Consider the following 23557-nt stretch of genomic DNA (forward strand, 5'->3'; position numbering starts at 1 on the left):
AAGGGAAAGGGAAAGGGAAAGGGAAAGGGAAAGGAGGCTGCAGCTGGGGGTGGGGGAGAGGGAAAGAGGGAAAGGGAAAGGGAAAGGGAAAGGGAGAAAGGGAGAAAGAAAGGGAGAAAGAAAGGGAGAAAGAAAGGGAGAAAGAAAGGAAGAAAGAAAGGAAGAAAGAAAGGAAGAAAGAAAGGAAGAAAGGAAGAAAGGAAGAAAGAAAGGAAGAAAGAAAGGAAGAAAGGAAGAAAGGAAGAAAGGAAGAAAGGAAGAAAGGAAGAAAGGAAGAAAGAAAGAAAGGGAAAGGGAAAAGGAAAGGGAAGGGGAAAGGGAAGGGGAAAGGGAAGGGGAAAGGAGGCTGCAGCTGGGGGGAGGAATGAAAGGAGCTGGCGGTGGAGGAAGGAAAGGAGGCTGCAGCTGGGGTAAGGGTAGGAAGGAAAGGAGGCTGCAGCTGGGGTAAGGGTAGGAAGGAAAGGAGGCTGCAGCTGGCTGTGGCTCCTCCCTGCCCAGAGTTTTCAGCTGCAGTTTCAGTTCTGCTCTGGGCACCCTGACACCTCCTGCTGCTGGGGCTGGGGGCAAGCAGGAGGCCCAAGCCAGGCAGGTGTCCCCCATCTCTGCACCCCACATGACATTTGCAGTCTCCTGCATGCTGCTCCTGCATTGCTCCTGCACTGCCCCTGCATTGCTCCTGCTTTGCCCCTGCTCTGCCCCTGCATTGCTCCTGCACTGCTCCTGCTCTGCCCCTGCATTGCTCCTGCACTGCCCCTGCACTGCTCCTGCATTGCTCCTGCACTGCCCCTGCATTGCTCCTGCACTGCCCCTGCACTGCTCCTGCATTGCTCCTGCACTGCCCCTGCATTGCTCCTGCACTGCCCCTGCACTGCTCCTGCACTGCCTCTGCATTGCTCCTGCACTGCCCCTGCACTGCTCCTGCATTGCTCCTGCACTGCCCCTGCACTGCTCCTGCTTTGCCCCTGCATTGCTCCTGCACTGCCCCTGCACTGCTCCTGCATTGCTCCTGCACTGCCCCTGCACTGCTCCTGCACTGCCTCTGCGCTGCCACTCCATTGCTCCTGCACTGCCCCTGCACTGCTCCTGCACTGCCTCTGCGCTGCCACTCCATTGCTCCTGCACTGCCCCTGCATTGCTCCTGCACTGCTCCTGTACTGCTCCTGCATTGCTCCTGCACTGCCCCTGCACTGCTCCTGCACTGCCCCTGCATTGCTCCTTCTCTGCCCCTGCACTGCTCCTTCTCTGCCCCTGCACTGCCCCTGCATTGCTCCTGCACTGCCCCTGCACTGCTCCTGCACTGCCCCTGCACTGCTCCTCCTGTGTGCTGCTGCTGCTGCTGCAGTCCCCGTGAGCCCAGAGGGAGTCAGCAGCCTGGCAGAGAAGTAGCCACACACCAAAGACCACCAACCCCCCCCCCCCCCCCCCAGCCCCCAGCACGGCCTCAGAGGACATCAGGTGGCTTTGACAGTTCAACTGGCAAAGGCAGAGGAGCTGAGAACCCTCCCAGCAGCTCCACTCAAGCACTGCTTCGTTCTTGCTCTCCCTGGGTTGCAGCAGAGTGACCTCAGGGCTCAGCAGAATGTGAACCCCCAGCCTGGGGGGGGGCTCAGAAAGGGCTGGAAGCAGAGAGGCAGAGAGGGGCTCAGCTGGCAGCACTCAGCAGGGAGCTCTGCTCCTGCCCCTTCCCAAGCAGTACCTGGTGGGATGTGATGCTCAGGGCAGGGTTGGTCAGCTCTGTTTTGTCCTGGCACTTCTCCCTGGCCAGCCGTGCTGCCTCCTTCACCTCCTGGAACTTCTCTGCGAACTGCAGGGCAGGGCAAAAGTCACTCCAGGGTCACATCACAACGGGGAACAAAGGGGAACTGAGCAGCTCAGCTCCTGCTCCCTTTTGCACCTTCTCCCCAGCCCTGCTGCTTCTGAGCTCCTCTTCAGCTGCCAAGGGAATGCAGAGAGCAGCTCCCCACACCCCTGCCCCTCCTGCTGGCACCCTGGGGGGAGCCAAGCAGCAGGCACAGAAAACTGAGCCCCAGGTCCTAACTCAGGGTGGGATTCAGGCTGGAGAAGCCCTTCCAGGTCATTGAGCTCAATCACTAACCCAAGCCTGCCCTGCACACAGCTGTGCCAGGCCCCCTCAGCACCCTCTGGCCATGCCCAGGTGCTCTGCTGGCATCTGCTAGCCAGCCAGACTGGGACAGGCTGCAGGGGTGGGCAGGGAGGAACTGAATGCAATTCAACAAGGGCAAGGGCAGAGTCTGGCACCTGGGAAAGAACAGCCCCAGAGCTCAGGATAGGTTGGGGACTGAGCTGCTGGAAGGGAGCAAAGGGGAAGTGGATTTGGGGGGTCCTGGTGGCTGGGAGGGTGAGCAGGAGCCAGCAGTGTGCTCTGGTGCCAGGAGGGGCAGTGCCAGTCTGGGGGGCATGAGCAGGGCTGTGGTGAGTAGGTGGAGAGAGGTTCTCCTGTCCCTCTGCTCTGCCCTGCTGAGGCCACATCTGGAGTCCTGTGTCCAGTTCTGACCCCCCCCAGTTCAAGAGGGACACAGAACTGCTGGAGAGAGCCCAGCCCAGAGCCACAGAGGTGCTGAAGGGAATGGAGCAGCTCTGCTAGGAGAGCCTGAGGGAGCTGGGGCTGGGAGCTGGGAGCAGAGCAGCTGAGAGGTGACCTCAGCAGTGGTTCTCAGTGTGTGCAGGTGAGTGGCAGGAGGCTGCAGCCAGGCTCTGCTGGGGGATGCCAGTGCCAGGCCAAGGGGCAGTGGTGGAAGCTGAGGCAGAGGTAGTGGCAGGACCAGGGGGGATGGAGCAGAGCTGGAGGTGGTGAGAATGATGCTGGAGGTGAGGAGGAAGTTGTTGAGCAGGAGAGTGGTGAGAGCCTGGCAGGGGCTGCCCAGGGAGGGGGTTGAGGCCCCATGGCTGGAGGTGTTTGAGGCCAGGCTGGCTGAGGCTGTGTGCAGCCTGCTCTAGGGTAGGGTGTCCCTGGGCATGGCAGGGGTTGGCACTGCCTGCTCCTTGTGCTCCCTTCCAGCCCTGCCTGATTAAATAGGAAGTTCCATGTAAACAAGAAGAGGAATTTTTCTCTGTGAGGGTGCCAGAACCTGGCACAGGCTGCCCAGGGGGGCTGTGGAGTCTCCCCCTCTGGAGATACTCAACCCCTGCCTGGATGTGTTGCTGTGTGCTCCTCTCTGGGTGCTGCTGCTCTGGCAGGGCTTGGACTGGCTGAGCTTTGGAGGTCCCTTCCAGCCCCTGCCACTGATTCTATGACCTTTGCCTCTTTGCAGTGCATTTCAGCAGGGTGGGAGGAGCAATCCCAGCAGCTTCCCAAAGTCCTCTCCCCCGAGGCTGACTTCTCCTCCAGGCTTGCCTGGGTGCAGCTGTACCTGGGAGAGATGCTGCTCGGAGGCAAAGCCCAGCCCATAGACAGTGTTGGCTCTGCTGTCTGCCCACTGCCCAAACTTCTGGGAGGTCTTTGTGAAGGTCATGTTGGGGGTGATGGTGCTGTTGATGATGGCCTGGAGATGGAGAGAGAGAAAACAGTGAGAAAGCAAACCCAGCCTGCAGCCCTGGGGGTGGGGGGAATTGGTCACCACAATCCCTGCCTGCTGCAGGGGCTGGGGGGGAGGAGAGCTCAGAGCTGTAGTCCTCTCCTGTGAGGAGAGACTGAAAGAGTTTGGGCTGTGGGAGGTTGAGGCTGGATGTGAGGAGGGAGTTGCTGGCAGAGAGAGTGATTGGCACTGGAATGGGCTGCCCAGGGAGGTGGTGGAGTGGCTGTGGCTGGAGGTGTTGCAGCCAAGCCTGGCTGGGGCACTGAGTGCCATGGTCTGGTGGCTGGGCAGGGCTGGGGGCTGGGTTGGGCTGTTGGAGCTTGGAGCTCTCTGCCAGCCTGCTCTGTGCTGTGATTCCTCAGGAACAGAGCAGTTCTGGGGAGCTCTTGTGGTGGGAACAGAGGTGGCTTGGCAAGGCTGTGTGCTCCAGGGGGAGGAAAGGTCAGGGAAGCAAATCTCTTGGAGCTGTGAGCTGAGGTCTCCCTGATGCTTCTCTTGAGCCAACTCTTTAAGGTCTAATTCTCAAGGGCAGGGCCTGCAGAGGTCTTGCAGAGGTCTTGCTGGTCTGAGCTGGGGCTGCTGACATTCAGGGCACTGAGAGCTTGGAGCTCTCTCCCAACCTGCTTGATTCTGTGATTCCTTCTCTGGAGCCTTCCCAGGCCTGTCTGGATGTGTTCCTGTGTGCCCTGAGCTAGATTGGATGCTCTGGCAGGGGAAGGGGGTTTGGACTTGATGACCTCTTTGGGTCCCTTCCAACCCCTAACCCCATCCTGTGTTTCTGCTTCTAACCCCCCCCAAGCTGATCCTCCAAACTCACCTTGCCCCTAAGGCAGACTCTGGGGTGGGAAGAGAGGTGGAAAGGAGCCCCCTGGGAGCCCCTGCTGGGGACTCTGATTGCTGGGAGGGTTGCAGTGTTCCTGTGCTACCTTTTCACTCATTTACTTCTGCTCAGAGCTGTAACTGTCTGCTGGAATGTTGTGCTGAGCTGGGAACCTGAAGCCTCATCGCTTAACTTCCAGCTCTGCTGAGCCCAGCATGGCTGACTTCATGAGTGGGTGAGCCCAGTCTGAATGACTTCATGAGTGGGTGAGCCCAGTCTGGCTGACTTCATGAGTGGGTGAGCCCAGTCTGAATGACTTCATGAGTGGGTGAGCCCAGTCTGGCTGATTTCATGAGTGGGTGAGCCCAGTCTGAATGACTTCATGAGTGGGTGAGCCCAGTCTGGCTGATTTCATGAGTGGGTGAGCCCAGTCTGAGTGACTTCATGAGTGGATGAGCCCAGTCTGGCTGATTTCATGAGTGGGTGAGCCCAGTCTGGCTGATTTCATGAGTGGGTGAGCCCAGTCTGGCTGATTTCATGAGTGGAGGAGCCCAGTCTGGCTGATTTCATGAGTGGGTGAGCCCAGTCTGAGTGACTTCATGAGTGGGTGAGCCCAGTCTGGCTGATTTCATGAGTGGGTGAGCCCAGTCTGAGTGACTTCATGAGTGGATGAGCCCAGTCTGGCTGATTTCATGAGTGGGTGAGCCCAGTCTGGCTGATTTCATGAGTGGGTGAGCCCAGTCTGGCTGATTTCATGAGTGGAGGAGCCCAGTCTGGCTGATTTCATGAGTGGGTGAGCCCAGTCTGAATGACTTCATGAGTGGGTGAGCCCAGTCTGAATGACTTCATGAGTGGGTGAGCCCAGTCTGGCTGATTTCATGAGTGGGTGAGCCCAGTCTGGCTGACTTCATGAGTGGGTGAGCCCAGTCTGAATGACTTCATGAGTGGGTGAGCCCAGTCTGGCTGATTTCATGAGTGGATGACCATGGAGGGGATGGGGGGTGGTGAACTCCCAAACCATCACAATGGCTGGAGGAGATTGCAGAGCTGGAGGAGATTGCAGAGCTGGAGGAGATTGCAGAGCTGGAGGAGATTGCAGAGCTGGAGGAGATTGCCTCAGCAGCTGGAGGCCCTCGAGAAGCAGCAGGACCCCTCAGGGGTCAGTGCTGTTGAACATCTTTGTCAGTGCCATGCACAGAGCCATCAGTGCACCCTCAGCAAGTCTGCAGATGGCACCAAGCTGTGTGGGCACAGTCACTTGCTAGAGGGCAGGGATCCATCCAGAGGGAGCTGGGCAGGCTGCAGAGCTGTGCCCAGGCAAACCTCATGGCATTCAATATGGCCAAGTGTAAGGTCCTGCAGCTGGGTGGGTGCAATCCCAAGCACAGCTCCAGGTTGGGTGGGGAATGGCTGAGAGCAGCCCTGAGGAACAGGACCTGGGGGTCTGGGGTGGGGAAAAGCTCAACAGGAGCCTCCAGTGTGAGTGCAGCCCAGACACAACCCTGCATGGAGCTGCCCACACTGAGAACCACCCAACCTGACCCCAAACCTAGCCCAGAGCAGGCTCTGGCTGCAGAGATGCCCTGCATGGAGCTGCCCATGCTGAGAACCAACCCTCCTGACCCCAAACCTAGCCCAGAGCAGGCTCTGGCTGCAGAGGTGCCCTGTAGGGAACTGCCCACACTAGAACCAACCCTCCTGACCCCAAACCTAGCCCAGAGCAGGCTCTGGCTGCAGAGGTGCCCTGCAGGGAGCTGCCCACGCTGAGAACCACCCAACCTGAGCCCAAACCCAGCCCAGATGATGCTCTGGCTGCAGAAGTGCCCTGCATGGAGCTGCCCACGCTGAGAACCACCCAACCTGAGCCCAAACCCAGCCCAGATGATGCTCTGGCTGCAGAGGTGCCCTGCAGGGAGCTGTGCCACGCTGCCAGCCCCACGCCCCCTACCTTGGTGCCGCCCACGCTGATGATCCTGTAGACGCTGCGGGTGGCATCGTAGAAGTAGGAGACGGTGAGGGCATGCTTGCTGGCAGGGATCCAGTTCCTCTTGGTGGCAGGGTCGATCTGGAACACGTGGGCCCTGGTGCTGAAGATTGGCTGCTCCCTGCCACAGACAGGACCGGGGCTGTCAGGGCAGAGCCTCAGGGGCACTGCCTCCAGCTCCTGGCACTGCCGCTGCAGCTCCTGGCACTGCCTCCAGCTCCTGGCACTGCCACTGCAGCTCCTCTCCTGCTCTTTGCCTCCTCTCCATGGCACCGAGGCACCAGCTGCTGGCACTGTGGCACTCCCTGCCCACCACACCCTTCACTGTGCCTCCGTGTGAGGGGCAGCAGCTCCCCCCTGCCCAGGCTGGTGCCATCTCCTGGCCCTTCCTCTCAGGGCAGGCAGGACCCAGGTTCTCCAGCATGCCTGGAGTTGCTCTCCCAAGGCCTCTGGGCTTGGCTGTGCTCTGCCCAGGGGCACTCCACACCCCTGGCACTCTTCTGAAGCTGGGGAGCTGTGGGCTGATGCCACTGCAGGGTGAAAGCCCACAGCTGCTTTTGCCTCCTGTCTGCCCACCACCCAGGCAGCCACTGCACCCTGGTGACCCTGCCCTATGGAATACCCTTGGCACACCAAAGCTGCCAAGGGTGTTTGACCACAGCTTCCTCTAGAGCTTCCCTGTCCTCCTCTGCAGTCCTCAGGCACCCCCCCAAGGCCTGTGAGGGTGACCATGGCTGGGGTCTGGCCAGTCCAGCAGCAGCAGCCTGTGCCCTCAGCTCAGCAGAGCACAAGGATGGGCCCAAAGCTTGCAAGCAGAAGCACAAACAGGACATCAGAGGCTCATGTGTGGTGCACACCACAGCCAGGGCAGAGTGGGCAGTGGAGCAGGAGGTATCAGGAGCAGTGTGCCCAGGTGGGCAGCAGAGCCAATGGCATCCTGGGCTGGCTCAGGAGCAGTGTGGGCAGCAGGACAAGGGAGGTTCTTGTGCCCCTGTGCTCAGCACTGCTCAGGCCACACCTCCAGTGCTGTGCCCAGTTCTGGGCTCCTCCATTGCAGAGAGCTGTTGAGGTGCTGGAAGGTGTTTGGAGAAGGGCAGCAAGGCTGGGGAGGGGCCTGGAGCACAGCCCTGTGAGGAGAGGCTGAGGGAGCTGGGGGGGTGCAGCCTGCAGCAGAGGAGGCTCAGGGCAGAGCTGATTGCTGCCTGCAGCTGCCTGCAGGGAGGCTGTAGCCAGGTGGGGTTGGGCTCTGCTGCCAGGCAGCCAGCAACAGAAGAAGGGGCCCCAGGCTGAAGCTGTGGCAGGGCAGGTTGAGGCTGGATGTTGTTAGGAAGTTGCTGGCAGAGAGAGTGATTGGCACTGGAATGGGCTGCCCAGGGAGGTGGTGGAGTGGCTGTGGCTGGAGGTGTTGCAGCCAAGCCTGGCTGGGGCACTGAGTGCCATGGTCTGGTGGCTGGGCAGGGCTGGGGGCTGGGTTGGGCTGTTGGAGCTTGGAGCTCTCTGCCAACCTGCCTGGTTCTGTGGTTCTATGCCAGGGAGCTGCTGGGGTTCCTCTGCCTGGAGGTGTTCAAGAAACCTGTGGCCATGGCACTTGGGTCAGGGCTTGGTGGCCATGGTGGGGTTGGGCTGAGGGTTGGACTGGGTGACCTTGGAAGGCTTTTCCAGTCCATTCCACGAGGAGGTTCTATGACTTTTAGCCTGAGCTGCAGGTTCCTTTCACCAGCTCTCAGCACTGCACTGCTAGGCTGATGCCAGCTGCAGCTGGGGCTGAGGTCTCTGCCTGCTGCAGGGTTTGTACCGAGGCCACCTCCCAGCTGCAGCTCTGGGGAGAAGGAAGGATGAAAGGATGGGAAGGACATGGACATGAAAAGTGCCTTCCCCTTAGCACAGCTCTTCCTCCCTTGACTCATGCTTGGGAAGTGCATCCTGCAGGGTTGCAAGGAGCTCCCTGACAATGGCTGAGAGGAAACAGCTCAGCAGACAGCGAGCAGCTGCTGCAGGACAGCTCTGCCCTCAGGACAGCTCTGCTGCAGGACAGCTCTGCCCCAGGACAGCTCTGCCCCAGGACAGCTCTGCCCCAGGACAGCTCTGCCCCAGGACAGCTCTGTCGCAGGACAGCTCTGCCCCAGGACAGCTCTGCCCCAGGACAGCTCTGCCCCCAGGACAGCTCTGCCCCAGGACAGCTCTGCCCCAGGACAGTTCAGCTGCAGGACACCTCTGCCCCAGGACAGCTCTGCCCCAGGACAGCTCAGCTGCAGGACAGCTCTGCCCCCAGGACAGCTCTGCTGCAGGACAGCTCTGCCCCAGGACAGCTCTGCCCCAGGACAGCTCTGCCCCAGGACAGCTCTGCCGCAGGACAGCTCTGCTGCAGGACAGCTCTGCCCCAGGACAGCTCTGCCCCAGGACAGCTCTGCCCCCAGGACAGCTCTGCTGCAGGACAGCTCTGCTGCAGGACAGCTCTGCCCCAGGACAGCTCTGCCCCCAGGACAGCTCTGCTGCAGGACAGCTCTGCCCCAGGACAGCTCTGCCCCCAGGACAGCTCTGCCCCCAGGACAGCTCTGCCCCAGGACAGCTCTGCCCCAGGACAGCTCTGCCCCCAGGACAGCTCTGCCCCAGGACAGCTCTGCCCCAGGACAGCTCTGCTGCAGAACAGCTCTGCTGCAGGACAGCTCTGCCCCAGGACAGCTCTGCCGCAGGACAGCTCTGCCCCCAGGACAGCTCTGCTGCAGGACAGCTCAGCTGCAGGACAGCTCTGCCGCAGGACAGCTCTGCCCCAGGACAGCTCTGCCCCAGGACAGCTCTGCTGCAGGACAGCTCTGCCGCAGGACAGCTCTGCCCCAGGACAGCTCTGCTGCAGAACAGCTCTGCCCCCAGGACAGCTCTGCCCCAGGACAGCTCTGCTGCAGGACAGCTCTGCCCCCAGGACAGCTCTGCCCCAGGACAGCTCTGCCCCAGGACAGCTCTGCCCCAGGACAGCTCTGCTGCAGGACAGCTCTGCCGCAGGACAGCTCTGCCCCAGGACAGCTCTGCTGCAGGACAGCTCTGCCCCCAGGACAGCTCTGCCCCCAGGACAGCTCTGCCCCAGGACAGCTCTGCCCCAGGACAGCTCAGCTGCAGGACAGCTCTGCCCCAGGACAGCTCTGCCCCAGGACAGCTCAGCTGCAGGACAGCTCTGCCCCCAGGACAGCTCTGCCCCAGGACAGCTCTGCCCCAGGACAGCTCTGCCCCAGGACAGCTCTGCCCCAGGACAGCTCAGCTGCAGGACAGCTCTGCCCCCAGGACAGCTCTGCCCCAGGACAGCTCTGCCCCCGGACAGCTCTGCTGCAGGACAGCTCAGCTGCAGGACAGCTCTGCCCCAGGACAGCTCTGCCCCAGGACAGCTCTGCCCCAGGACAGCTCTGCTGCAGGACAGCTCTGCCCCAGGACAGCTCTGCCCCCAGGACAGCTCTGCCCCCAGGACAGCTCTGCCCCCAGGACAGCTCTGCCCCAGGACAGCTCTGCCCCAGGACAGCTCTGCCGCAGGACAGCTCTGCCCCCAGGACAGCTCTGCCCCAGGACAGCTCTGCCCCAGGACAGCTCTGCCCCAGGGCAGCTCTGCCCCAGGACAGCTCAGCTGCAGGACAGCTCTGCCCCAGGACAGCTCTGCCCCAGGACAGCTCTGCCCCAGGACAGCTCTGCCCCAGGGCAGCTCTGCTGCAGGACAGCTCTGCCCCAGGACAGCTCTGCCCCAGGACAGCTCAGCTGCAGGACAGCTCTGCCCCAGGACAGCTCTGCCCCAGGACAGCTCTGCCCCAGGACAGCTCTGCCCCCAGGACAGCTCTGCTGCAGGACAGCTCTGCCCCAGGACAGCTCTGCCCCAGGACAGCTCTGCCCCAGGACAGCTCTGCCCCAGGACAGCTCTGCCCCAGGACAGCTCTGCCCCAGGACAGCTCTGCTGCAGGACAGCTCTGCTCCAGGACAGCTCTGCCCCAGGACAGCTCTGCTGCAGGACAGCTCTGCCCCAGGACAGCTCTGCTGCAGAACAGCTCTGCCCCAGGACAGCTCTGCCCCAGGACAGCTCTGCCCCAGGACAGCTCTGCCCCAGGACAGCTCAGCTGCAGGACAGCTCTGCCCCAGGACAGCTCTGCCCCAGGACAGCTCTGCCCCAGGACAGCTCTGCCCCAGGTTCTGCCCCCAGCACGGTCAGAGCTGGGCTAAGCAGCTGAGCCCCAGGCAGCAGGAGGTACAGGGAGGGAAGGTCCCAGGTGCAACAGGGCTTGGAGGTTTCCTTTGCCTCAGAGGTTTCCTTTGCCTCGGGTTAAACCCCAAGGCAGTGGCCACTGCCTCACGCAGAGCTGCTCAGGTCTGAAGGGCTGCAACTCCTCCTCCTCCTCCCCACCCCCAGGCCTGTGACAGCTGCAGACGAGGCACAGGCTCAAGCCTGCGGTGTGCAAGCTTCCCAAATCCACCCATTTGCACCTCCTCCTCCTTCCCAGCTGCAGGCAGCAGCTTCCCATCAATGCAGAGGACTGCACCTGGTGCTGCTGGGAGCCACCAGCAAAACCTGGGCAACAAACTGCTTCTTGTTATCACCTTTCAAGGCCCCTTCCAGCCCAACCCATCCTAGGCATGTCCAGTCTCAACCCCTGGCTCCCTCCAGCCCCTTCCTCTCCCTTGCTCAGGGGCAGACTGCCTGAGGATCTAACCCAGCTCCTCACCATCCTCTCTGGCTGCTTTTATCCACCCACAGCCCATGTCTGGAATGAGATCCCAGTTTTCCCAGGCTCCACCAGCAGGCACCAAGCTTTGCCTGGATTGTGGCTTCTCCTCTGAGGCACAGAGAAGGGAACCCCCTGATGTTTGTGCCCCTGAAGCACCACATCCTGGGCTGGTGCCAGAGAGAGCAGAGGAAGGACATTACCTAGTTGTTGACATTGGTTAGTAGGGGCAAGGGCTACAGGCAGGAGTTAGTGCAGAGCTCTTCCTCCAGCAGCTTCCTCCTCAGGTCTCTTAGCAGGACTGAGGCTCCTCTTTGGTGCTGCCTCCAGAGTGATTCATTTCCTAGCCAGGGAGAAGTCAGCAGTCACCACACACAGCACAGGCACAGCCCCTGGGGCCTTTGGCTGCCCTCAGCTCCCAAAGCCTGGCACTTGCCAGCTCTTCTGAGGCCACATCTGGAGTCCTGTGTCCAGTTCTGACCCCCCCCAGTTCAAGAGGGACACAGAACTGCTGGAGAGAGCCCAGCCCAGAGCCACAGAGGTGCTGAAGGGAATGGAGCAGCTCTGCTAGGAGAGCCTGAGGGAGCTGGGGCTGGGAGCTGGGAGCAGAGCAGCTGAGAGGTGACCTCAGCAGTGGTTCTCAATGTGTGCAGGTGAGTGGCAGGAGGCTGCAGCCAGGCTCTGCTGGGGGATGCCAGTGCCAGGCCAAGGGGCAGTGGTGGCAGCTGAGGCAGAGGCAGGAGTGGGGAGGATTGAGCAGAGCTGGAGGTGGGGAGAGTGAGGCTGGAGGTGAGGAGGAAGTTGTTGAGCAGGAGAGTGGTGAGAGCCTGGCAGGGGCTGCCCAGGGAGGTGGTTGAGGCCCCATGGCTGGAGGTGTTTGAGGCCAGGCTGGCTGAGGCTGTGTGCAGCCTGCTCTAGGGTAGGGTGTCCCTGGGCATGGCAGGGGTTGGCACTGCCTGCTCCTTGTGGTCCCTTCCAGCCCTGCCTGATTAAATAGGAAGTTCCATGTACACAGGAGGGGGAATTTTTCCCTGTGAGGGTGCCAGAGCCTGGCACAGGCTGCCCAGGGGGGCTGTGGAGTCTCCCCCTCTGGAGATACTCACCCTTGCCTGGATGTGTTGCTGTGTGCTCCTCTCTGGGTGCTGCTGCTCTGGCAGGGCTTGGACTGGCTGAGCTTTGGAGGTCCCTTCCAGCCCCTGCCACTCTGTGATCCTCAGCACTGGGCAAGTTCTGCTCCCACTCATGGAACCCCAGAACAGCTCAGCTTGGAAGGGACCTCAAAGATCATCTCCTCCAACCCCTTGCCACGGGCAGAGACAACTCCCAGGCTGCTCATCCCACCTGGCCTTGAACACCTCCAGGGAGGGGACATCTACATCCACAGCCTCCCCCAGGCAACCCATGCCAGAGTCTCTCCACCTCCAACTGCACAACAGCTCAGAGCAGATTTAGTTTAATGGCCAAGGTGGGAGGGGGAGGGGGGAGGGGGGAGGGGAGGTTGCTGACCACTAAGGAGCCAGCTTGGGGGCTTCACTCTGGCACCACCCCGCAGCTGGCAGCTTTGCTGGTGTGAAGAGCAGGTTGGCAACAGCTGCATCCCTTGCAGCAGCTGCTTCCTTTGCAGCTCCTTGCCTTGCCCTGCTGCTTGGGTGCCTGCAGCTGGAGGCTTGAGGAGCATCCATGGGGGGGTGGGGGACAAGTCGTGGGACTGAGCCGTCCAACTTTGCCCTCCCCCCTAGGGTGAGAACAAGCAGTGGAGGCTGTGAGAGGATCCCTGGAGCCCTTCCAGTTGTCATCAGGCTCTTGCTGCTCACCTCTGCGTCCCAGCCTGATCTGTGCCTTTGCTTTGCCTTAATCACCTGGGGAGGGCAGCCCTGGGTGGGAGGGCAGCCCTGGAGGGGTTGGGAAGGGCTTTTACTTACCTGTGTCCTGCTGGGAAATCAATCCCAGTAGGGACTCCCAGCTGGGAGCAGGGTGGCCACTGGGGGGTTAGTGACCACCAAGCACTCGATGGTTTGGCTCCCTGACCTGGGAGGCCTTTTCCCAGAGGAATGGTCCTGTGCTGGGCAGCAGGGAAGGCAGCAGGGCAGGCAGGCAGGCAGCAGGGCAAGCAGGGCAGGCAGCAGGCAGGCTGCAGGGCGGGCAGCAGGCAGGCTGCAGGGCGGGCAGGGCAGGGCAGCAGGCAGGCAGCAGGGCTGCAGGGCAGCAGACAGGCTGCAGGGCAAGCAGGGCACGCAGGCTGCAGGGCAGGGCAGCAGGCAGGCTGCAGGGCAAGCAGGGCAGGCAGGTTGCAGGGCAGGGCAGCAGGCAGGCAGCAGGGCTGCAGGGCAGCAGGCAGGCTGCAGGGCAAGCAGGGCAGGCAGGTTGCAGGGCAGGGCAGCAGGCAGGCTGCAGGGCAGGGCAGCAGGCAGGCTGCAGGGCAGGGCAGCAGGCAGGCTGCAGGGCAGGGCAGCAGGCAGGCTGCAGGGCAGGGCAGCAGGCAGGCAGCAGGGCTGCAGGGCAGGGCAGGAGGCAGGCAGCAGGGCAAGCAGGGCAGGCAGGCTGCAGGGCAGGGCAGGAGGCAGGCAGCAGGGCTGCAGGGCAGGGCAGCAGGCAGGCTGCAGGGCAGGCAGCAGGGCAAGCAGGGCAGGCAGGCTGCAGGGCAGGCAGCAGGGCAGGCAGGCAGCAGGGCTGCAGGGCAGCAGACAGGCAGCAGGGCAGGGCAGCAGAAGGAGCACAGCAGAGGCAGATCTCAGATGCTTGAGTGCAGCAGCCTCTGAGGAGCACTCTGCAGCACTCAGGCTTGCTGCTGCCCAAGCTGCCGACCTCCTGCTTCCAGAGAAACCTCCAAAGCCTTTCAGAGCAGTCCCGAGAGTGCCTGAGATCCAAACTGGCACATTCTGCCTCCTGCCTCAGCTCTCTTCTCCCCCTCAGCTTGCAGGGGGTGCTGCAGACATCAGGCAGCCCTGAGCCAGGCAGATCCCTTCCTGCTCCCAGCTGGGAGGCTCCACTGGGGATTGATTTCCCAGCAGGACACAGGTAAGTAAAAGCCCTTCCCAACCCCTCCGGGGCTGCCCTCCCACCCCCACCCAGGGCTGCCCTCCCCAGGTGATTAAGGCAAAACAAAGGCACAGATCAGGCTGGGACGCAGAGGTGAGCAGCAAGAGCCTGAGGACAACTGGAAGGGCTCCAGGGATCCTCTCACAGCCTCCACTGCTTGTTCTCACCCTAGGGGGGAGGGCAAAGTTGGACGGCTCAGTCCCACGGACTTGTCCCCCACCCCCCCATGGATGCTCCTCAAGCCTCCAGCTGCAGGCACCCAAGCAGCAGGGCAAGGCAAGGAGCTGCAAAGGAAGCAGCTGCTGCAAGGGATGCAGCTGTTGCCAACCTGCTCTTCACACCAGCAAAGCTGCCAGCTGCGGGGTGGTGCCAGAGTGAAGCCCCCAAGCTGGCTCCTCCGGAGGCTTCTGGTGGCAGAGAAGCTGGAGGGAGGTCAGAGGGAGCCTGGGCTGGGGATCAGTCACCCCTGATGTGCTCTCTGCCTGCAGCCTGACTCACTGCTCGTTAAGGTGAGGTGCCAAGGGCAGGCTGCTCTCATTCCCACCTTGCTCCTTCCATTCTTCCTCTCTCCACAGCAACCCAATTGATTGCTGGACACTGAGCTGCTGGTGGCACCGCTGCCAGCAGAGCAAATTGGGTTTGGTTCTCTTAATTTATGGTCTCAGCAGAGCAGCCATGGACTGAGAGGTCACAGAGGCAGCGTTTGCTGGGGCTGGCAAGGGCCCATGGCAGGTCAGGACATGCTGATGAGCTGCCAGGCTCCTGCAGAGGAGCAGCCTGCAAGTCCTGCCCTGTGCCAAGGAGGTGCAGATGGCATCAGCTCAGGCACCAGCACCAGTGCTGGGGAGGTGCAGGTGGCATCAGCTCAGTCCCCTGCACCAGCCCCAAGGAGGTGCAGATGGCACCAGCTCAGCACCCTGCACCAGCACTAAGGAGGTGTAGATGGCACCAGTTCAGTTCCCTGCACCAGCTCCAAGGAGGTGCAGGTGGCATCAGCTCAGTCCCCTGCACCAGCCCCAAGGAGGTGTAGGTGGCATCAGCTCAGCCCCCTGCACCAGCCCCAAGGAGGTGCAGGTGGCACCAGCTCAGTCCCCTGCACCAGCTCCAAGGAGGTGCAGGTGGCATCAGCTCAGTCCCCTGCACCAGCTCCAAGGAGGTGCAGGTGGCACCAGCTCAGTCCCCTGCACCAGCACCAGCACTAAGGAGGTGCAGGTGGCACCAGCTCAGTCCCCTGCACCAGCCCCAGTGCTGGGGAGGTGCAGGTGGCACCAGCTCAGTCCCCTGCACCAGCACCATGCTTCAGCCAACAGCAGGCACAAAGGTGCCAAGGAGTGGAGAACTGAAAGCAGCTCTGCCCTGCCCAATCTGAACACAGGTGGCACAGGATGCAGGGACTGTCCCCCAGTGCCCTGCCTGCGTGTGGGCTCTGCCCCCTCCTCACCTTGGCCTCTCCTCAAGGGCTCTCCTGCGATGCCCCAGGGCAGCTGCAGAGCACCAGGGGTGAGCCACCCTGCAGAGGGCTCTCCAGGAGGGGCTGCAGCATCTCCTCTGCCTTGCTAGGGAGGAATCCTTGGCAGTCAGGGTGGGCACACACCGGCACAGGCTGCCCAGGGAGGCTCTGGATGTCCCCTCCGTGGAGGTGTTCAAAGCCTTGAGCAACCTGGGCTGGTGGAGGTGTCCCTGCCCACGGCAGGGAGTTGGAGCTGGATGAGCTTTAGGGTCCCTTTCAACCCATTCTGTGATGCTCTCCCACGCAGGGGACATCACTGGGGTCCATCCCACGTCCCCTGCAGTGGATGGGATGGGATGGGATGGATCAGAGCATCCCCAGGGATCGCAGGAGGAGACCTCCCGGAGAGGGAGAGCCCAGGAGGTTATTGCTGCTTCTGATCCTTCCTTGCATTGTCTCTGGCCAGGGAAGGTCTCTGCCGGCAGGGAAGGGTCTCTGCCTGCCTGCACAGCTGCTGTGTGAATCATAGAATCAAGCAGGTGGGAAGAGAGCTCCAAGCTCATCCAGTCCAACCTATCCCCCAGCCCCATCCAGTCAACCAGACCATGGCACTAAGTGCCTCATCCAGGCTTCGTTTGAACACCTCCAGGCACGGTGCCTCCACCACCTCCCTGGGCAGCCCATTCCAATGCCAATCACTCTCTCTGCCAACAACTTCCTCCTAACATCCAGCCTAGACCTGCCCCAGCACAGCTTCAGGCTGTGTCCCCTTGTTCTGTTGCTGGGTGCCTGGGAGAAGAGTCCAACCCCACCTGGCTACAGCCTCCCTGCAGGGAGTTGTAGACAGCAATGAGCTCTGCCCTGAGCCTCCTCTGCTGCAGGCTGCACCCCCCCAGCTCCCTCAGCCTCTCCTCGTAGGGTTTGTGTTCCAGGCCCCTCACAGCTTTGTTACCCTTCTCTGGACACCTTCCAGCACCTCAACATCTCTCTTGAATTGAGGAGCCCAGAACTGGACACAGCACTGCAGGGGTGTCCTGAGCAGTGCTGAGCACAGGGGCACAAGAACCTCCCTTGTCCTGCTGCCCACACTGCTCCTGAGCTAGCCCAGGATGCCATTGGCTCTCTTGGCCACCTGGGCACACTGCTGGCTCATCTCCAGCTACTCTCTATCAGTACCCTCAGGGCCCTTTCCTCCTGGCTGCTCTCAGCCACTCTGGCCCCAGCCTGCAGTGCTGCCCTTGGCCTTGTTCAATCTCATCCCATTGGCCTCTGCCCACCCACCCAGCCTGGCCAGGTCCCTCTGCAGGGCTCTCCTACCCTCCAACAGCTCCACAGCAGCTCCTAGCTTGGTGTCATCTGCAAACCTACTGCTGCTGGACTCAATCCCCTGCTCCAGATCATCAATAAAGATATTGAACAGAACTGGGCCCAGCACTGATCCCTGGGGCACACCACCAGTGCCAGCTGCCAACTGGCTGTGGCACCATTCACTACCACTGTCTGGGCTCTGCCATCCAGCCAGTTCTTGACCCAGCACAGAGTGAATCTGTCCAAGCCATGAGCTGCCAGCTTGGCCAGGAGCTTCTTGTGGCAGACAGTGTCAAAGGCTTTGCTGCAGTCCAGGTAGACTCCATCTGCTGCTTCTCCTCCCATCTGCTCAGCAATCTCTAATCTTTCCCCCACTCAGGTCCTCTCCTTCCTTTCCTCCACAGCAGCTCCCAGCCCTGCCTGCCTGCGCCGGCTCCGTTCAGTGACCTCCATCACCGAGCACATCCTGCTCCCCTGCCCCCACCCTTTGCTGCACCACCAGAGGGAAGAAGCCTTCTGCTTGCTGCGGGCAGAGCAGCTTCCAGAGTCACCTTCCCCACGCACACCACAGCTCCTGCCCTCTTTGCAGCCCCAAAGCTGAGAGCTGCCCCAAAGGAGCAGGATCCAAACCCAGACATAAGCACAGAGCTTCAAGAGAGAGCTCTGGGGAGGGAGTCAGAGCTCAAAGCACTCCAGGGACACAAATGAAATAGGTCTGAGGTTTAGAATAAACTCTTGTAGCCACTTAAGGCAGCAACTGGGATGTGCTGGGGAGGATGAGCTCAGTCCTCATTCACTGCATTTGCCTTGGTGCTCCTGAGGGGGTTCAGCCAAGGGCATCTCTTGAAGCCCATCAGCTGCTGCCCAGCTTGCACCTCCTCACTCACTGCAGCTTCTCTTTGCAGGGACATTCATTTGCTTGGCAGAGAAAGGAGCCTCTCTGCACTTGGGCACGGAGAGGATCATCCCTTGAAACCCTCTGCTCAGCACCCAGGCAGCCTCTGGTCCAAAACCAAACCAGGAGTCTCCCCTGCTCCAGTTTCAAACCATTTTGCCTTGTCCTGGTGCTGCCTGCCCTTGGGAGCAGTCCCTCCCCAGCTGCCCTGTAGCCCCTTCAGGTAGTGGCAGGCAGCTCTAAGGTGTCCCTGGAATCTTCTCCAGCTCCCTCAGCCTGTCCCTGTGGCAGAGGTGCTCCAGCCCTTGGGCCACTTTTATGGCCTCCTCTGGCCCCTCTCCATCAGGTCCATGTCCTCCTTGTGCTGGGGGCCCCACAGTTGGACTCCCCTGCAGGGGAGGTCTCACCAGCACCGAGCAGAAACCACCAAGTGCCAGCTCCTCACAGCCCCTTGGTTCTGTGGCTCAGGAGCAGAAGGGAGCTGGGGCACCAAGGGGGTGCCAAGCTCCTGGTGACAGCTCAGAGCCCTTAGGGCTGTCCTTCTGCACTGCAGCTGGGCTGAAGGAGCAGCCACAAGCAGCAACCCCCCCCCAAAAGAGGTAATCTCCTGTTCCAGGCTCATCGCCAGCCTCAAGATTTCCTAGCAGCTGTGGTGGGCACCTCCCCAGCCTGGCTGCCAGCCCCCCCAGGGCCCTTTCTGTGTGCCTGGGTGGGTGTGCACAGGGCAGCTTGCACCCAGGCTGTGAGCAGAGATGTGGCTGAGCCCTGGCAGGCAGCCCAGCAGCAGCTGAGTCAGCTGGAGCTGCCAAGCCAGGGCATTCCCTGCCACCACGGCCCCAGCCAGGGCTCCCCGGGCTGGGCAGCCTCTGACGCCGCAGGGACAGGGCTGGTTGAAGGGAGGGGGCAGCCCTGGGGAGTGAAAACGTGTTTGAGCCAGAGCCTCAAAAGGCAGAACTGGAGCAGAGAGAGGGCCTGGGAAACAACCTCCTGCTCCTCCTCCACTGTCTGTTTTCGCTTCCTTTTATCTTCCCTCGGCAGCTTGAGTAGCTGCTGGCTGCAGTCAGGGCTGTTGGGGGAAGAAGTGTGGGTTAGCAGCAGCCACAAAGCTCATCTCTGCATTTCTCTCCCCGAAACCCAAAGCTTCTGGAGCCAGGGACTTGGAGGGGGTAGGGGCAAAGTGACTCCTCCCTGCCAGAGAACAGAGGTTCCGATGGGGGCAGAGCCTGCTCTGACACTGCCTTCTCCACCCCACCCCAGGGCACCGAGTGTCAGCCAGGGAACTGCTGACTGCTCTGGGAACAAAGTTTGGGAGAGCCAGGACTGATTCCCAGCCCTTTGTTCTAACCACCGGGCAGGTTTTCCAGCCCCCTTAGCTGCAGCTTCAGTTTCCTTCTAATGTCACCTTGGGAAGAAAAGTGTGGAATGGGATCGAGGGAGGCCAAACCTCCAGACCTTCAACCCCCCCACAGCCACCGAGGGAAGGTGGAATCCCTGCAGCTCCAGCAACAGGAGCTGGCTAGGGGCTGCTCTCCCTCCTGCCTCCCCCAGCTCCCAAGAGATTACCCAGCAGGGCTCAGCAGAGGAATGAGAAGCAGCTGCCTCATGGCCTGCCTGCAGATAAAGGGCAGCAAAGGAATCCTGGCTGCATGTGTGCTCCTGCTGGATCCGCCCGGGGAACAGCCACCGGCATGCAAGGTCAGGCACAGGGCTGGGGGATGAAGTGCCTTTGGAGCTGCAACGCAGCTGAGAGAGGTTTCTGCTCTGCTAGAACCCAATCTCCACCTCCAGGGCATCCCAGCTGCTGAGCACTGCGCTCCTGGGCGCCTACAGCATCCACCTGCCCCCACAACTGTGACCTCTGCTCCTCAGCTCCAGCTTTGGAGCAAGCAGAGTGGCTGGCAGCCTGTACAGCAGCTAAAGCTCAAACTAAGCCAACAGAGCCAAGCTGCAGCTAAATCATTCTTTCTACAGCCCAGAAGCCAGGTCCAGTGAGCACCAGAGCCAAGGCACTGGGAGATAACAGAGGCACTGCAAACTGTCCCATGCCTCTGCAGCCTCATGACAAGCTCCTGCCCACCCCCACCCCGAACTTCCAGGCACAACCTGCTCAGCTTCACTGGAAAAAGGTCCCCAAGATCTGCTGCTATTTTCAACCTGCCCTTGCCAGAGCTCTGAAAGCAGAGGGCTCTGACAAGGACGCTGCAAATGTTCCACTTAGCAGAGGTCAGGGGGGTGAGAGCTGAAGCAGGAGTGGGGGAGTTGATGTGCTCCATGGACGTGACAAGGCAGAGAGCTGCCAGCAGCTGACGTTAGGAGCCATGCACTGAACCCCCCTGCACTCACTGGCACTGCTGGCAGCAGGGGGCACAGAAACCTCAGTGAGGTGAGCCTCAGCTGAGACCTGGCTGAACTCCTTCCCTCAGGATCAAGAGCTGGTCCCACTTCAGAAGGGAAGTGCTAATGCAGGAGTCCCTCCAGCGCCATGGGCACAAGGAGTGCAGGCAGGATTTGCCCATGGAAGCCAGAAGGGGATGAGATTGAACGTGGAGGAGTGGTGTGGCCAGCAGGAGCATGCATCAGCAATGGTGTGGCCAGCAGGAGCAGGGAGGTCATTCTGCCCCTGGACTCTGCACTGGTTAGACCTCACCTTGAGTGCTGTGTTCAGTTCTGGGCCCCCCAGTTTAGGAGGGACATTGAGATGCTTGAGTGTGTCCAGAGAAGGGCAACGAGGCTGGGGAGAGGCCTTGAGCACAGCCCTACGAGGAGAGGCTGAGGGAGCTGGGATTGGTTAGCCTGGAGAAGAGGAGGCTCAGGGCAGACCTCATTGCTGTCTGCAACTACCTGAGGGGAGGCTGTGGCCAGGAGGAGGTTGCTCTCTTCTCTCAGGTGGCCAGCACCAGAACAAGAGGACACAGCCTCAGGCTGTGCCAGGGGAGATTTAGGCTGGAGGTGAGGAGAAAGTTCTTCCCTGAGAGAGTCATTGGCCACTGGAATGGGCTGCCCGGGGAGGTGGTGGAGTCGCCGTCCCTGGAGCTGTTCAAGGCAGGACTGGACGTGGCACTTGGTGCCATGGTCTGGCCTTGAGCTCTGTGCTAAAGGGTTGGACTTGATGAGCTGTGAGGTCTCTTCCAACCCTGATGATACTGGGATACTGTGAAACCAGCACCCCTGTGCCAAGGCCACCTTATCTCCCACCAGCTGCCAGGGCGGGATGCAGGAGGTGCTGTGCTCTGAGTCTCCTCCGTGTCCCCAGCACACAGCCAAAACGACACTTCCAGCTCAGGAGTGAAGTGGAACTAAAAGAGCTGTGGGTGGAAACATCCTCCCTGCTTTACCACCAGCCCTGCTGCTCCACCACTCTGATCACACAGCTCAGGTGGTGACACCACCCCCACCTTTTCCACGGGAGATGGTGAGCCTCTGCAGAACTCACATCCCTGCTGAGGGTCCCTGAGGCTCCAGGAAGGATTCAGCCACCAAACACTACCCAAGTGCTTAGTCCCAGGCTCTCTGCCTGTTAAACCCTTCCTGGCAGCCCCCAAAGTTCCACAGAGAGGTCACAGCAGAGCAGAGACACTTTCTGGTTTAACTTGGGGTCAGCTCATCGCTCTGCCAGCTTCGAAGGGGCTGTGACAGTCACACCTCTGCCACTGCCGAGCTTTCACCTCGACCTTTTCTGCTTCTAGGACCTGTCTTTGCCTGTTCAGTCGTTTAATCCAAGAGGAAAACGAGCAGAAGGAAAAGCAGCCCCTAGGAAGGTGATTTCTTTTTCCCTGCGTTGTCAAACCCCCACGTCGGGAGGGAGCTGATCAGAGGCTGCTTACAGATCCAAACTGCCACCAGGGCTTCAAGGAGCTCGCAACAACACGTCAGGGTCCTTCCAGCTCTCATGACTGAGCCTTAGAACTGGGACACGCATTAAATACCAGCCTAAGCTCCCCATTCCCACGCCAAAATCCACGGCCACTGCCACGCAGCATTGTTGGACTCCTGGAAAAGCTAACAGGGTGTGTGTGTGGGTGGGTGTGGGGGGGTTGTGTGGTGAGGATCCCAAACGAAACCCTCAGGCACTTTCAACCAGCCTTTAGAACAGGATCCCTCGTCCCGAATGCCAAACTCGCAACCGCCCAACAAAATCCCTCATTCCTAACTCCTGGGCAAAGAAAAAGTTTGGGAAGGCAGCTCCGGGGGTTCCAAAGCCTTTCCCCCCCCCCCTCCCCAAGCAGGCAGCCTCTCCAGGTTGGCTTTCACACAAGGCACAGCTCACCGCAGGCTGCCCTTGCGCAGGGCTCTGTTTAAAGGAGTTCTCAGGCTCGCAGCTTGCTGCTTTCCAGCCCCGAACACCGAACCGGAGCTCAGCCCCGAAAAGCAAACCGGAGCCCAGCCCCGAAAAGCGGAGCCCAGCCCAAACTTCCAACCCCTTTTATTGTCGCCTCCAAACCGGCTCGGCGGAGAAGGAAAGCAAAAGGCAGAACAACACCAAAGTGCCAGGCTCACCCCATCGCAGCCGCTGCCAGCTTTGCTCTCTCTTCTCTCTCTCTTTCTGTCGCTCTCTCCCCGTCCTCGCCGCCGCCGCCCGAGGGCTCTCCGCGCTCTGATTTCTTCCTCCCTTCCTCTTTCTTTCTCTCCTTCTCCGGATCCGGATGCTCTTTAAATTTCCTCCGGAATTTCACTTCCAAACCTCAATAGTTTTGCCTCTTTTCGGCTCAGCGAGCCCCGAAGCCTGTGCGAGGGAGCACAGAGGGCAGGAGCCGCCCGGACCGGACCAAACCTCAACCCCGGTTCCGCGGCCGCCCACGCCCCGCACAGCTCTCCGAGCGCTCCGACGGCCAACCCGGGGCCTCTCCCCGCCCCGGCCGCCGCAGTTCCCCTTCTCCGACTGCCGGGATCCCTCCTTCCCTTCCAGCATGGGAGGGAGGGAGCGGCAGAGCCGAGCCGCTGCTCTCCCCGGGCCCGCTCCGGCGCCGCCGCCGCCGCCGCCCGGCCCCAGCCGCTTTGTTCTCGGCGCTGGCTCAGCCGCTGCCGCCCGCCGCCCGCTGCCCCATCGCGCTCCCGCCGCTCCGCTCCTTCTTCCCGACTTTATTCCCGGCGCCGGGGCCGGCTCGGCGGCACCACCTGCCGGGCACAACCGGGCAGAGCCGAGCCGGGCCGGACCGAGCCTACCGAGCGAGCCTTGGCGCTGGGCGCTTCCCGGGCGCTGGGTACCAGGGGAGAGGAGTAAAGTCTTGGCTCTCGGGCCAGAGAGCTGCAGCCGGAGACAGCAGCGCTTTGTTCTGCCTTTCACCAGGCCGTTGGGGCAAGAGAGGAATCAGAATCATCGAGTGTCAGGAGCTGGAAGGGACCTCGGAGCTCATCTGGTCCAACTTCCCTGCCAGAGCAGGAGCGCCGAGAGCAGATCGCAGAGGAGCGCATCCAGACGGCTCTTGAAAGGGGCTGGCACGGAAGGGGAACACACCCAGGGAAGCAGGGAGGCTGCGGGGAGCGGGATGGGAGATCAGCAACCAGGCACTGCCAGCCTGATGAGGACATGGAGCCGGCACAGCCCTCAGCCTGGCAGCTGGGCACTGGGCAGCAGAGGAGAGGGGAAAGAAGGAGAGGATGTGGGAAAGGGAGAGAGAGAGGAGAGGCAATAGAAGAGGGAAAAGAGAGAGAGGGAAGTCCACCTGTGAAACCTCTTGCCCAGGTCTGGTGCCCACACCTCTGGGATGCTGAGCAACTGTAGAGGGATGATGGGAGAGAGCAAAAGCTGCCAGCACCTGGCTTGGGCAGAATCACTCTGATATGGGTCAAGAACTGGCTGCAGGGCTGGGCCCAGAAAGTGGTGGTGAATG

The 23557-nt window shown here is 61.2% G+C and overlaps 1 protein-coding gene across 4 annotated transcripts in view; it reads right to left on the bottom strand.

The window, feature by feature from the left end:
* The window catches only part of HOMER3 (homer scaffold protein 3), a 35785-nt gene extending 12647 nt beyond the window's left edge, over nucleotides 1-23138 (bottom strand). The window contains exons 1-5 of one of the 4 annotated variants that reach the window (XM_064175189.1): nucleotides 22224-23138; nucleotides 11238-11377; nucleotides 6305-6461; nucleotides 3372-3503; nucleotides 1697-1804 (exon numbers count right to left, since the gene is read on the bottom strand). In XM_064175189.1, the coding sequence (XP_064031259.1) occupies nucleotides 1697-1804; nucleotides 3372-3503; nucleotides 6305-6461; nucleotides 11238-11251 (411 nt within the window). In that variant the 5' untranslated portion in view covers nucleotides 11252-11377; nucleotides 22224-23138. The remainder of the gene's footprint in view (nucleotides 1-1696; nucleotides 1805-3371; nucleotides 3504-6304; nucleotides 6462-11237; nucleotides 11378-22223) is intronic. The other 3 variants (XM_064175187.1, XM_064175190.1, XM_064175188.1) reach the window with 3 other exon arrangements.
* Between the last annotated feature and the right edge of the window lie 419 nt (nucleotides 23139-23557).

The sequence above is a fragment of the Pogoniulus pusillus genome, chromosome 41 (assembly GCF_015220805.1).
Source record: "Pogoniulus pusillus isolate bPogPus1 chromosome 41, bPogPus1.pri, whole genome shotgun sequence".
Classification (NCBI taxonomy): Eukaryota; Metazoa; Chordata; class Aves; order Piciformes; family Lybiidae; genus Pogoniulus; species Pogoniulus pusillus.